Consider the following 13,908-nt stretch of genomic DNA (forward strand, 5'->3'; position numbering starts at 1 on the left):
AGTATTTCTAGATCACTTTTTATTGTAAATTCTGCCTCTGCAATTGTGTGATTTAATAAAGAAATGGCTTTGTATAGTATCTTTCGCACAAAATTTATCTCCAAAACACTATGCAGAGTTAATAAAGTTTAAAGTTTTTTTCCCTTTTTACTAGAAGTTAAGAGACCCAGACATGAGAACAGAGACATATTGTTTCCAGATGAAGGCTGAAAATAGATGGAGAATGAGGGAGAGAAATGCAGCACGGTGGTTCCAGATGGCAGGCATTGCAGAGGAGAAGGTTCTTGCAGCCATGTTGGCCAGAGTGTACAAAAGGACAAAAAGCCAGTCTGATGCCAAGAAGAGGAAGCTGAAATATAGAGTAATGAAAGTAATAATGTAGAAAATTAATCAAATATTTTAAAAGCAATTAAGTTTTATTTTCTTTTTTTTTTTTTTTAACTGAATGAAGAGCTGGATTTGTGTGTGTGTGTGTGTGCAATGAGGATATTTCATGTGAAAAGATAATATAAAACCAGAGTTTTACTGATGTTCTGTACTTATTAGGTGAGCAGAATTTTTAGTTTGGTTGGTTTTGGTATGTTTTCAAACAAAATAGTAGCTTGTAAGTATTTAAAAGTTTATTGAGTCGTATTGCACTTCTGAGTATCTTATAAATTATTTAATTGTCTGATGGATATGTGGCTACCTAACTATAGGGCATGAAATATGCTCCGTTCCTCTAATACACTAGAGGAGAGACCTGTTTATAAAGTATTTAGTATTGGTTTTATAATGCACTGTTGTCAACAGGAGACCACGGAGCTCAAAGATCAATCTCATTTTGGCCCACAGTATTAATGCTGCTTTATGAAACTCTGTGACAGGTCACTTAGACAACAGCTCTTAATGAAAGGACCTTGTGCCAGTGTGTGGTCGTGTGACTGTCTGTTAGTAAGGCATACTTCAGTTGCTGCCAAGGCTGCAGATGAATCTCTTCGTCCAAGTCCCTGAGGTGACTTTGTGGCTGCTGCTACTGCTGGCCAGGTGATGGAGCTCATCATTTCCCCAGTTCTCCAGAGAGAAGTGAGACAGAGAATGCTGAGTTCTTGCTAATGCAGCTTTTCCTAATTGTCCAGAGAGATAGTAGGACACTGGGCAGTTCAGGCAATTCTGTGTACTGTGAATGAGTCAGTAATTAGAAAAAAATAGCTGCTCTTAATTCAGTCTTGTATTTGTGCATGCACTGTCTTTTCAGCTATCTAATATTCAGCTGTTCTATATACTACCAACCCGTCCCCTCTCCTTTTTAGGTAATTTTAATTATTTAATTATGACAGACTTACTCTTTAGGCACCAAATAATTGTAACAAGGAAATGGCACAATGGATTATACTATGAAGTAATTAGATCATAAACTTAGCCTACACTTAAGCCCTTTAGGCTGTTGTGAAATCCAAAGGCCTTGCTTGTTATAGACAGTTTACTAAAAGGATGAGAGTAATGAAATTAGCTATCAAAGAATAAATCGCTTTGTAAAGGTCTTGTACTAAGCTAGCATCCAATGGACAATTTCCACAGTTTTAGGATGTTTTTCAGAAAACAAATTTTCAGAGTTTTTTATTAAAACAATAAACCTTGCTTAACCCAGATGATCAATAGCTGAAGGATGCTTTAATATAGTAGTATACCTGTATGATAATGTAGTGATAATCTGTGGATGTAAACCTATGTAAATGTGAGGTTTTTCTGGCTGAAGTGTTTGAATTTTTTTTCTCGATGACTTACATAAATGAGGTTGCTGTGTTTTTTGTTTAACCATTGATGTGAGGTTGCTAAAATTCCTGTTGAATCTTGAACTTAGGTTCCAGCAGATACAACTGGTTTTGAAATATTTTATTTTAAGGGTGAAATAAAATTATTTTTTGTGTTATACAGCTTCCTATATTATATGGCATGTCAGGTGTCCTCTGTCTGCTTAATTCCTAGTCAATTCAAATCAGAATGACTAAATACCACTATTGTTTCAATGATGGGCTATATAGACAGTTCATTAAATGCACAGTTTAAATCAAAGTCTTTTGTATCTACAGTGCTTTGAACCAGATTCTCATACCTTAACAGTGTTATCTATTGCCATTTGCTGTAAACAATTAAGTAATAAATAGTTTCTTGTCAGAAAAAGACATTGAAAAAATCACTGATGTGACATGAAGAATGGACGTGAAACTGCCATATGTGCAGAACAAGCTGCCCTGTTTACCTGCCTGCAAATTAAGGAGTTTGCGCCAAGTTTTTGCTGGACATGTAAAATTCTTCTGAGAAAAGCATGAACTTCTTTTTGTTTATTGTTTTATCCACATATATGTAGTGATATACTAGTTGAAAGCTATGCTCATGTGGAGAATACCTTTTAAACAGCAACTAATCACTTACAAGATTTAATGGGTATATTCAGCATACTGCTATAACTTGGCATTACATTTGTTTTTATCAAGTTACTTGTTTTTTCTAACCTTTTGCATCCTGTGTTTCACCTGCATTTTTCCTTTATTTATGTGTAGCTACTGGAATTGTGATTCTTTGGTTCCCTCTGCTTCACATGTGTACTCCTCTGTTGTTGAGCAGACAAATTAATATATGTGACACATCTCCCTTACAAATTAGAGAAACACAGGTGTGAGCTCTCTATAAAAAGGAGTTGCCTGAGCTCCCAGTTTTGCCTTGTTTAAATAAAAAACCCAAACAAAATAAACCCACAAACAAACAAAATGAAACAAAACACCCCACAACCAAAGCAAAACAAGAAATCAAACTTGTGTGTTACTAATCACTTTAAGATAACAAGAGCTTTCCTCTAATTTTTGTAATATCCTCCATGTTTGTGTTGTTCCCCCTCAAACCAGCAAGTAGACACCAACATCATGTTACATACTGAAGGACAACATATATAGATGTAATTGTCTTCTCTGTGTGCTTACTGTTTCTGGATTTCACTTTTTTTTTTTGTTTCTTTAACGTGTCAAAATGTAGCATCTGCGTGACTAAAATCACGATAATCTCTGTTTGATGTTTTATCTGCCAGCAATAGGTCACAGTTTTCACCTTATGTTTGCTAGTGCCATGTCTCAGCAGTCTCCATAAGGGCTCTATGGTATGGAATGCTGATACATAGTTTGGCAAAGATGTGACTAGGATCAGTTGCAGTGTGACAGCTTGCTAGGAACTACAGCTCATAACAGAAAAATCATGATCAAAAGTTGTCTTTGAGGATAAGCATCCTGTCACACCACATACTAAAGAAAAGGCTGAATAACCAATTTAGAGTAAATAGTGTTTGAAAAAATGATTTTTAATTAAAGGGAAAATTTAGTTGAGGTTTTGCCGTGTTTCATTTCAACCTGAAAATTCTTCCTAACAAAAAACCAAACAAACAGCCAAAAACCAAAACAACCAAAACAAACAAAAGAAGTGGTGTAAAATATAGATGTGGACACTTCCAAATCAAAGTGAAAAACAGATTCATAAATGCACTATAGTTTAAATAAGATAGAGAAGGATTCAGCAAGGACATTTGGAACACAGGGCAGGGGACTAAAAGAAACTCAGTCTAATTGTTGCATGATGACCTAATCAGTCCAACGCATTTTGGCTAAAAATCAAAAGGTGCCTATTAAAACTTAGAGAAAAATGTTTTACAAAGTAAGGATGACAGGTTTCAGGGAGAATACAGTGCTGTCAATATTTTTTCTTTAGAATGTGGAAATTTGGGTGGATTATCTGTTTAGAGGAGCTTTCCTTTATTACCCCCTCTGCCTTTTTCTTTTTTCATTTTAGACATCTGTTAAAATTTCTTGGAGTCAAACAGATGTTGCAGAGTGAGTCCCTTATATAATTCTTAGGGAGAAGGAATTGATAAAGAATGACATTACCACGGGTGATTCACCACCTCTTTGAATATCAACATCAAGATGGCTTTGCATCATTTTCAAGTATGAGATAATATTCCTGATAGGACACAATTCACAACTTCGTTGTTATCCATGGATAAAGTATTTATTGTGATTGTTACAGTCTCTGCTTACACAATATTGTAAGGAGAAGAATTATTTCATACTTGGTCAAATATATACTTTTTTAGAGGCAGTGTGGAATAGTCAGCTCCAAAATGTCTTTAAAACAACTCAACTATATAAGCTTAGTTGTTTCAGCACAAGCAAGGGGTGATTGTCATGCGATGTAGAGGACCATTTTCATTATTTTGGCAAGAACAGGGACAGTTTTGTCCTGACGAGCTGTTAGATGAATAGCAGAATGTGTCACATGAAAAACCACTGATCTTTAACCCAGCTATCTACTTAACCAAGCCTAGAAATGAATAGTGAATGTGGGAAGAGCAAAGGCCAGTTTGCTGTCATTGCAAATTAGAGAAACTGTTAATATCTGCAGCCAAATGAACTCTGGGAGTTACAGGTACTACTCAGTAAACTGGTTAAGGGTAGAGAGACTTAGGGGAGAAGTTCAGTAACTGTGTATGGTGTGTGTATCTATCATTAATATTGAAGATCGGTACATTTGTATAAAATGACATAGTTTTCTGAATCTTCTCCCAGTGATTTTAATGACTCTGGTGAATGAATATCAAATATAAGGACCTCTCCTTTAGAATAATTGATTGCTCTTTATCTTTAAATAGAATTGCAAATACTAAATGAAGAAAATAATAAATCTATGCTCACTGTTTTATCTTTTTTTTTTCCCCAGGAGTCGTCTTGGGGACACTGCTTCATGTACAGTTAATATAAACATTTATACTGAACTCCTAGATGTTTGAAAAACAAATACTGTAAAGATCAGTAACATTTTAAAATTATCAGTTATGGGAATTAATGCTTACAGAAAAACACCATTCTTTCTTGCCCTGCGAGTAGAATCACATTGTCTCCCTACAGTCTTGTTAGCTCATACTAACTGAAATGCAAATTCTTTCCAACTAATTGGACCTCGTTGAACGTACATGTACAGTACATAGTTATATGCATGTAGATTTTTTTTACTAAATTCCTCTGTAATTATTTTCTTGATTAATATCTAAAGCAGAGACGTGGAACAAAAATCTCTTTAAAGAGTTTACATATTATTGAACATTAAGGAGATAGTAACTGTTGCATGTTTTAACAGCTTAATTAATAATACAGAATAATTGGAACAAAAAGAAGAAAATATTTTGTCAATGTTTAGTCATTTTGAACTATTTGCATTAACCCTTTAACTGAAATAATTAACACTTAAACTGTCAGAGTAATGGAATTTAGAAAGAAGTACATTATATAGCATATTCTGCTGGCTAGATTTTCTTCTTGGCACCTGGATTTTCTGTAATCACCTTTCCTATCCTTTCTTGCCATATGGTGCATTTCTGTATCAGTAGTTTTCAGAGGAGAGATGAAATCAACAAATTATATTTTTAAAAGATTCAGAAAGTCATGCAGATAATGTAATTGTCTTTGAAAGTAAGTACTATTATTTAAAACAAAAAGAAGAAAATACCCTAACACGACATGCAGTTCACAAAGCATGTAAAATTTTAAAAAACACAAGCAGACAACTGCAACTGCACTCTGTTTTAAGTTCCATTAGAACCTGGATTCTGTAGGCACCTCTTCTGTTCAGCATCTGGATATTCCCAGGAGGTGAAAATGTAAAATAATTTCATAGATCCTTTTATCTGTCAGCACAAATGCCATTGGATAGCAGTAAAATACTTGCAGAACATATTCCTGATTAAAAATCTATTGAAAATTAGATATTTTTAAATGCTTTTAAAAGGATTTTTTTCAAATACTTTTAGAGCCCTTACCTTGACTATAGTGTTTCAGATTCTCATATGAGCTAGCCAAAGAGGAGAGAAAATGCTCAGTTTGTGCCAGACTTGTATACTAAAGTTGTGGGTTTTTTTTTTTTTTTTCCTTTTCTTTCTACCCTCCCTCCTTCCCCCCTTTTCCTCCCCAATCCCCGAACTCATTCCTGTACAGTTAGATGAGGCTTAAACTGCTACTTGAGGAGGTTGGCTTCTGTTGCATTTTTCCTTCTTGGTTACTTTTATGTCCTTATTGACTGCTACTTTTCATATCCCTGTTTGAAATTCAGTATTTCTTGTTTTGGTTTTTCTGTGCTGTCATTATTTTGCCAAGCAAGATGCAGTAGAGACACTGTAAATTTAAGGATGACCTGAGCTGGACTGGGACTGACAGACTAAATTTTGTTTCTTCTCTGTCATGTTAGTGGGGTGGGGGGGAAATATATCTTTCTGAAAACATTCTGAAGCTGAGATGTAGAAGTCACACATTTGATAATTAAATGATAGTCCTCCTTTGATACAGTGATCTGAGTGAGCTTAGATTTCTTGTAAGGTTGTAGCATTCTGGCCAAGATTTCTGCTTGGGAAGACCAGATTTGGATGTATTAGCTAGTCAGCCTAATAACCCTGTACAGACTGTATTGATTTTCTAGGAGAGAGTTTATGAACTAAATAAACTTGGAGTTGGTGTCTTAATAAACTGCTTCTCTCAGTCTGTCACATTTCGTTACTTAGCTCTGCAGTTTAGGGGAAAAAAAGGCTAATTCTGTTACAGATTGTTCACAGCAGGGTCTCCAAATTAGCCCTTTGTTTTGTAATGCCACCTTGCTTGGGCTGGCTTTGAGCACATTTCTCAGTTTTACCCTAATGAGTTGCAACACTGATAATGTGGCTGATGATCTTTCATTGATTTCACTATCACTTGCTTGTCTGGTAATTGATCCGTTGCTGAGCCTCTAGTTAATTATATCGGCTTTGACATGGCCCGATCCACTGGGAATTTCAAGTCTTGCAGAATAACAGTTTTAATAAAAGAGTCTATTACTGCAGGTGCTTGCTGCTGCACTCCAGTTGATTTTGTGTGTGTTTGTGTGCACGCGCATACATGTGTGTGTGCATGGATGTGTGTGTGGGGGTGTTTTTTTTATTCTCTCAGAGAGGAGAGGACTGCAGGACAGGAAAAAGATGCGGGGGGAGGGGGGGGCGTGGGTAAGAGATGGAGATAAAGACTGTGAGCGAGAGCACACAAGAGATGCAGAACGGAGAGGAGGAAGCTTGCTATTGACAGTGTCCTTAAGCCTCCCACAAATAACAGCCATTAGTGGGAAGGTCAGGAGCTGAGCATGCAGCTTGACTGAGGCACTGAGTGCCACTTCAGAAATGAAGAGGCTGGCAAATTTTAGAGGGAGTTTGAGGGGCTAATAGCTAGCTGTAAAGGTACAGCCACTGTTGGTACAATTGACTCCTAAGTGTCATTTTCCCCTCCCCAGTAGAGAATATTTTTATTGACCACAAGTGGACTTAATATATTTTAAAGCAACAGTTCTTGGGGTTCTTCCTTGTTTCTTCTTGGATATTGAATTTGCTGCTTCTGAGACTTTTTTTTTTGTACTTAATGGTGCTGAACTGAAGGAAAGTTTAACAGAAAAGCTTTCAAGAGATGTAGGGTCTAGAGGGGAAGGCACATTTGTGTCAACATAGTGTACATCTTCTCATCTTTTCTCATTGCACGCTAATGACACAGAGCTGCCACTGAAGCTCTCTTCTGTTTCTTTTGTTGTTTCAGAGAGTGAGGTTTATTGTTATTCCTGAGTTAAGAAAAAAGCAGTGAGTGGTACATTTGTCCTCCTAAATTTGTAGATTTTATTAGAAGATGAATGTTCCTTATATTGGAAAGGATACCTTTTTTTTTTTTTTTTTTTTTTTTAAACTCTGGCCTTTTTTTATAAGGTTGCATGAATTTTGTTTTATTTATGAAGTTTTTTTGCAGAGTTATGATTTCTTTTCTGTATATAAAGGATGAAATGGGTAAGATAATTTTTCAAATAAGATTAATTTTAGAAAGCCTTTGTAATTAAGAGCAGTATTGCAATAGTATTGTTTAACTTGATGTATAGTACTGTACCTTAAGTGCAGAAGATTTTAAACGAAAAACATTGGGTTTTTTGCATTACTTTTTAGCTGTGTGGGACCAGATTCTTTTCTGCTGTGGTTAATTTCTTTGTTCTTTACTGTTTGAAAGGTGTATTGTAGCTGCTTCAACCAGCTTCTTAAAAAAAAAAAAAAAAAAAAAAAACGAAAAAAAAAAACCACCCCAAAAAAACAACCCAAAAAACTACTTTTGATCTTTTGGGGGAGGGAAGGGAAAGGCTAGCTTTGTCATTTTTTCCCGTCCTTTCTTGCTCTCGATTTTGCTTAAGACTCTTAGCAGTGGGCAACAAGAGAGAGGGGTGTGAGAGATGAAATGAGGGTATGACTTTCTAGTTTTATTTCAAAAGAAGTTGGATCATGTCTTTTTCCCCTCTTTGGTAAGAGTTTCTTTTGGGATAGAAGCTGACTTCTGCAATTCTTTTCTGATTAATATTTAGAAAATAATCAGGCCAACTTTTATGTTTTATTTCTAAGTTAATATTGACTGTATTTAATTGCTTGCTTTCTTGAATTTTCTTTTTTTTTTTCCTTTTCTTTGGATTTGCTAATCCTGTGGGGTAGGCAAGTGTCAGATATAACATGCTGTACATGACAGCATTGTTGAGAAAAAACAGAGAAAGACAGAGAAAGACAGCGAAAGGGCCACAGCCTTTTTTTCCCTCCCAATTCACTCTAATCATTGTGCTACTTAGAGAGAATGTGCGTGTGTGTGTATCTGTGTATCTGTAGACTGAAGGGTTAGTGCAGGATGTCATTTGGTGCCTGACAGTGGAGCAGTGCAGTTGACTCTTTGCTCTGCTATCCAATGACATCCAGTGGCTGAGAGTTTGAAGCTGATGGTTGGGTCTCCTTAGTGCTGCATGCACACCTGACAGGCAGCTGTTAAACTGAGCAAAGGCGAGCTTGGGGAGTCACAATCTATGCATAAATGATAGGGGTCTCTCTGCTGAAGGTGCGAAAGAAGCTCTGACCCTCTCCCCTGAATCCCCCCTTCCCAAATGAAATGCACAGTGCAGCTAGCTTCTTAACTACACTACACTCCTGCTACTCGCTGCCAAGAGGCTCAAAAAATCCACCTTCACTTTTCAGTCAGAAGAGGCAGAAGTGGATGTGAGAGACAGACACACACAGAGACACAGAGAGCGAAAGAGGGCAAGAGACTTGACTTTAAGAGACTCCTGCACTGACAACTCCATGCAGTTCGGAACAAGAACGGCAGCGACCGACTCTGGTTTCATGGGGACATGGCAGAACACTGACACTAACCTCTTATTCAGAATGTCCCAACAGGTACGTTACTTTCGTTTATTTTAAAACATGCAATTTTTGTGCCTTTCCCCCCCCTCCTCCTTTTTCTCTTTCTTTCCACGTTTCATTTTTGTTTCATTCATCACTACATAGTTAGCCTCTGAACTGTCATAACTATGTCATTGGAATGTGCATGGTTACTTCATTTCTTCCCTAAGGGCTCCTTTTTAAAAGAAGAAAAAAATATTAAAGCCTTAAGTAAAAGCAGAGCATTTGTTTTAAAGTTTCCAAATGGAGCTTTGCTCCGAGTAAGATTGTTTTTCTTTCTTTCTTTGCTTTTGTTTTGTTCCAGCATTTTCCCCTTTCCTATCCCCCCGTCCCATAAATAAAAGTATCTGCTATCCCAGGAAAACTCCTTTTTCTTCCTTAGTACATAAGCCCCCAAAATCAAGCTGATACTAAATTTAGGGGGCCCCTCAGAACGGCATAATTGACTTCATGTGGCAGAAATCAGTTTTATTCAGGGGGAAGGAGCGACGAGCTGTCCTGCTGGAGCTGCTGCCAGCACGGAGCTGAGGGTCGTTAGAGGAGACAGTTTCAGTCCTCGGGTCTCTCTTCTCCCGCTCCCTCTCCCCGCTTGCTCCCTCTCTCGCTCCCCCTCTCTCTGCGGAGCTGAGCCTTGGCGTCCTCCCCAGAGCTGCTCCTTCACCGGGGGCCGCGTTTAAGGCAGCTTGGTATGCCGGTTCTGACGGGAAAGCGAAAATGTTACTGCAAGGCCAGTTATAACTGATAATTAATCACAGGAGCCAGTGTCTCTGTACCATGCACTTGGTGATACGCGCCTTGTGTGTTACAGTAAATTTTGCACAATTGCTTGGCTCTTCTGGGTGAAGGGGAAGGGAAAAGGGGGGGGGGGGGGAAGGGGGAAAAAAAGGGGGGGGGGGGGGGAAGAGGAAAAAAAAGGGAGAGGAAAAAAAAAAGAAAAAAGAGAGGGACAAACTTTCAGCTTGGATGGGGCTCAAGCAGGGGAGGGAAGTTCAACCTGGAGGTTTTTAACAGGGTGACTCCCTACCAGGAGATGTTTTGCCCTTCTGAAAACTAGTTTCCAATTATGGTCTGACACTGATGGATAATAATTGAAATATTGTGTTAGCCAGATGAGGAGTTAATATTTTTTTTTAGTAATATTTGACTTTCTTTTAATGCTGGATATAAAACTGAATTAATTAATTTACCTGAGAGGCATTGTACTGTAAGAAAAGAGAGGGAAAGTAAATAGGTTTTTGTAGTTTAAAGGAACAAAGCATGCCTGAATACTGACCATAAACCAATATTTTATTATTTAAAAAAAACTTTAAATCCAAGTGAAACTCCAAAGCAGATAGTTATTAACCAATAGCGGTTGTCTGTGGGCTACCATTTAAGCAGTATAGCTCAGGACAGGATGAAGGCATTTGAATAAGGAATATTTTGATATATCCTGTAGAGGGACCCTGATTACTGCTGATACAGTATGCTGGTATAGAATGTAATCAACGTAAGGCAAATAGGCAACTCTGTTCAATTTTCCATTCTTGAAAGTAAGAAAGTTCATTTCCTGGTAGAGATGCATATTTCAATAATACTGCTTGGCACTAGGAAGTGTGAATTGTACTGCACTGCTTACAAACATTATCAGCTCTATGCCTGTCTGTGATACATAACATGTTTGGTTACACTGATATTAGGCAATGGCATGGAAAACAGTTATCCTAATTACCTGCTGTATTATTTTAGCAAGAAGTCAGATTAAATTTTAGGGGTGGAGGGAATGTTCTTTACATTTCAGCCACAAAAGAGTTAACATAACTAGATTCAGATAACAATCAATTGATAAATGATGATTGAGCCACATTGATAGCACTAGATTGCCTGTTTAGTATTAGATCTTTTTCAACAGATTTAGACTGTGTGGTCTTTTAAATACCAGAAAATGTTCAACACTGGCAAAGAAAGGAAATAAAACTAAATAGAAGAGCATTCACAATGTGTGAGGGGGTAAAATAATTTGAGACAACTAGCTTATTAAACTAGATCAAACGTGTATATACTCAAGCTAGGCTATTTGGTTGCCATTTTTCTTTTTAAATAATATTTTCATGTACTAATTCTTGAATGTTAACTGGATTTTGTACATTATTGAACATGAATGCCCATATATTCTGTATAGAAAGCGAGAAGTAATGTACTAAATGAATAAATGTGTGTTGGATGCTGCATCAGTGTGAATTGGCATACATACACAGTAGTACTGAAAAGGTGGTAATGGCGAACAGATTTATTTCTTAAAAGTCTGCTTGTGACACGTTTGCGTACTTGTTAATCCCCTTGTCCTATTTTGTTTGTTTGTTTATCATGTGCTGAACATATCCAGTGCAAATATGCTTTCATCATGATTTAAGAGGAGGGTAAATTATTTTGCTAAATGCATTTCTCTCCTCTTTAAGGATAGCATTTTTTGTCTTAAATTTCTGATTTGTTGGGACTGTTGTAACTTGCTGGCTTGCTCATACAGTGTGCAAGTGCAGTTACAAATTTGTGTCTAACTGCCAGTGTTTCTTTGTAAATCACTAAAATTTTGAATATTGTTTTCTGTTATCTATTTTCATTCATTTGCTAGTCAGTTATTTTCAGTCCATCTTCTGGAAATGTAAGTATTTTTTCAACTTTTCCTATGCTTTAACAAAAATTGTTTTCATGAGTACAAATAACATGAAGTTATGAAATGTACATAAGTTGCAAGCAAAGTTTGGCATGGTTTGAAAGAACTGTTTAGTGAAACTTTTCCAGCTATACACAGTAATGCTCGAGACATTTATCTTTTAAATTTCTAAGTGTAATGCTGCTTTTCCACATATTTTTAGAAGCAAACAAACTCTAAGCACCATCACTTTTCCTTGGAACTGTAACTTAATCTCAAGCAGGTTTTTAGTGGAAAAATTGAAGCATAGCAAGAAGATTTATTTAGAACAAAACAAAACCTTTCAATTCCTCCCTCCTCTTACCTCTCAACTCACACTGCATTGTTATTTGCATAATATATAGGAGTGAATAACTTTCCTCAGAATAAAATCACCTTTTTTTGATATGTGTCTTAGAAAAATTAGAAATTAGGATTGATTGTACAAGTTTGGACTATTAACAACTAGTATGATGTTAATATAATTTTCTACTATTTTCGTTTGCAAATGGGAGCACAAAAAATGGTATCTCCACATTCCAGAGCAAATTTAGATTTTGGTGGGGTGAGAGAGGAAAAGGAATACTATCCTAAATTACCTGTGAGAAGTTTATGACATGGCCACTTGACTGCATTGTTTTGCCTGTGTACCTTTTGTCCATGTAAAAGTCTGTGATTTGCTTGAAAGGGGTCATCCTTTCTGTATACAGAAGAATGTCTGATAACCTCAAAGGGCGTAAATCTTAACTTTTAAAAAGGAGTGCTTCTTTGGGTCACTTTGATCAGTGACAGGTCGAGAATGAGCAGAAACCCTTGGCTTCTTTTCCATGCTCATCTGGTTAGGTCCAGGGCACGCACTACCCATTCTAGTTCTAGCAAGGAGTTGTTAACAACAGAAAAGAAGGTCTGGGCTTGATTGATTAAAAAAAAAAAAAAAAAAAAGGCAGGCTTTTGTAATTGTCTGCTTTCATAAATGTTTTGTGCATTGGTCAGAAAAAGAAATGCCATTTTTCTTCATAGTTACCTTAAGGGCTGTAATGTTCTAAAATACTTAAAAGTCATTTCAGAAATGACACTGTGAGAGAAATGGCTGTAACCCACAGTGACACAAAATGCCAGAACCACCCACCTTTTTGTTGAGAAAAAGTATGTTTAATCCATTTCAGATAAAAAGGTAATAGCCTTTCCAGAAGCTATTTTCAACATGAGAGTGGAAAAAGCAGTATACAGAATTATAAATGGATCTGTGCATCATTATATAGTAATTTAGGATTCACTCAATGATGTAACAAAATTAACAACATAATTTCATTGTGTAACTGTATCTTATTAAAGAACAACTGTCTGACATTCTCTTACAGTTGCTTTATTTAACTTCATGCAAATATTATTAGTAGTGACATTTCTCTATTGTACATTAGATTCTCTCATTAGCATGATGTGTTAGTTATCACCAGAGAAATCACTTCTAGATAGGTGAGCGAGAAGCCAAGAAAACGAAAAATTAAATCAATGATGTATATTAATATAGACGCATCTGTTCACAAGAGATATGGTACAGTAAATTCAACTTTTTTTCCTTGCATAGATGCATGCTTATTCCAAGGAAAACGAAATAATACTTATAATATGTGGAGTATGCGCTTATATTACCAGAAGTATTAAATTGCATACAACGTGCACTGCCTGTTTTAAGCTGTGCTTGTATTCTTGCATCTGATAGTTCCTAGCATTGATGTAGACATAGGCACATAAACTGTTTATTGAACCTGTATTTAAAAATAGGAGAGTAGTGTAATGTCAAATGGATTGAAGGTGAAAGCTTTTTAAATGTTTCTGGGTTGCTGGTCATAGAGGTTGTATGCAATTTTAACATTTATTAAGTAATTAACTGTTTTACTGTAGCATATAACTATGTACATGTGAAAGGAGTTCAAACTTAATTTGACAA

The 13,908-nt window shown here is 36.4% G+C and overlaps 1 protein-coding gene across 2 annotated transcripts in view; it reads left to right on the forward strand.

Moving 5' to 3' along the window:
* Positions 1–9,110: 9,110 nt before the first annotated feature.
* BNC2 (basonuclin 2) overlaps positions 9,111–13,908 on the forward strand; it is a 231,114-nt gene continuing 226,316 nt past the window's right edge. Inside the window, exons 1-2 of one of the 2 annotated variants that reach the window (XM_041485604.1) lie at positions 9,111–9,284; positions 11,139–11,151. In XM_041485604.1, coding sequence (XP_041341538.1) covers positions 9,185–9,284; positions 11,139–11,151 — 113 coding nt within the window. In that variant the 5' untranslated portion in view covers positions 9,111–9,184. The remainder of the gene's footprint in view (positions 9,285–11,138; positions 11,152–13,908) is intronic. The other variant, XM_041485603.1, reaches the window with a different exon arrangement.

The sequence above is a fragment of the Pyrgilauda ruficollis genome, unplaced genomic scaffold (assembly GCF_017590135.1).
Source record: "Pyrgilauda ruficollis isolate IOZ18807 unplaced genomic scaffold, ASM1759013v1 scaffold71, whole genome shotgun sequence".
Lineage (NCBI taxonomy): Eukaryota > Metazoa > Chordata > Aves > Passeriformes > Passeridae > Pyrgilauda > Pyrgilauda ruficollis.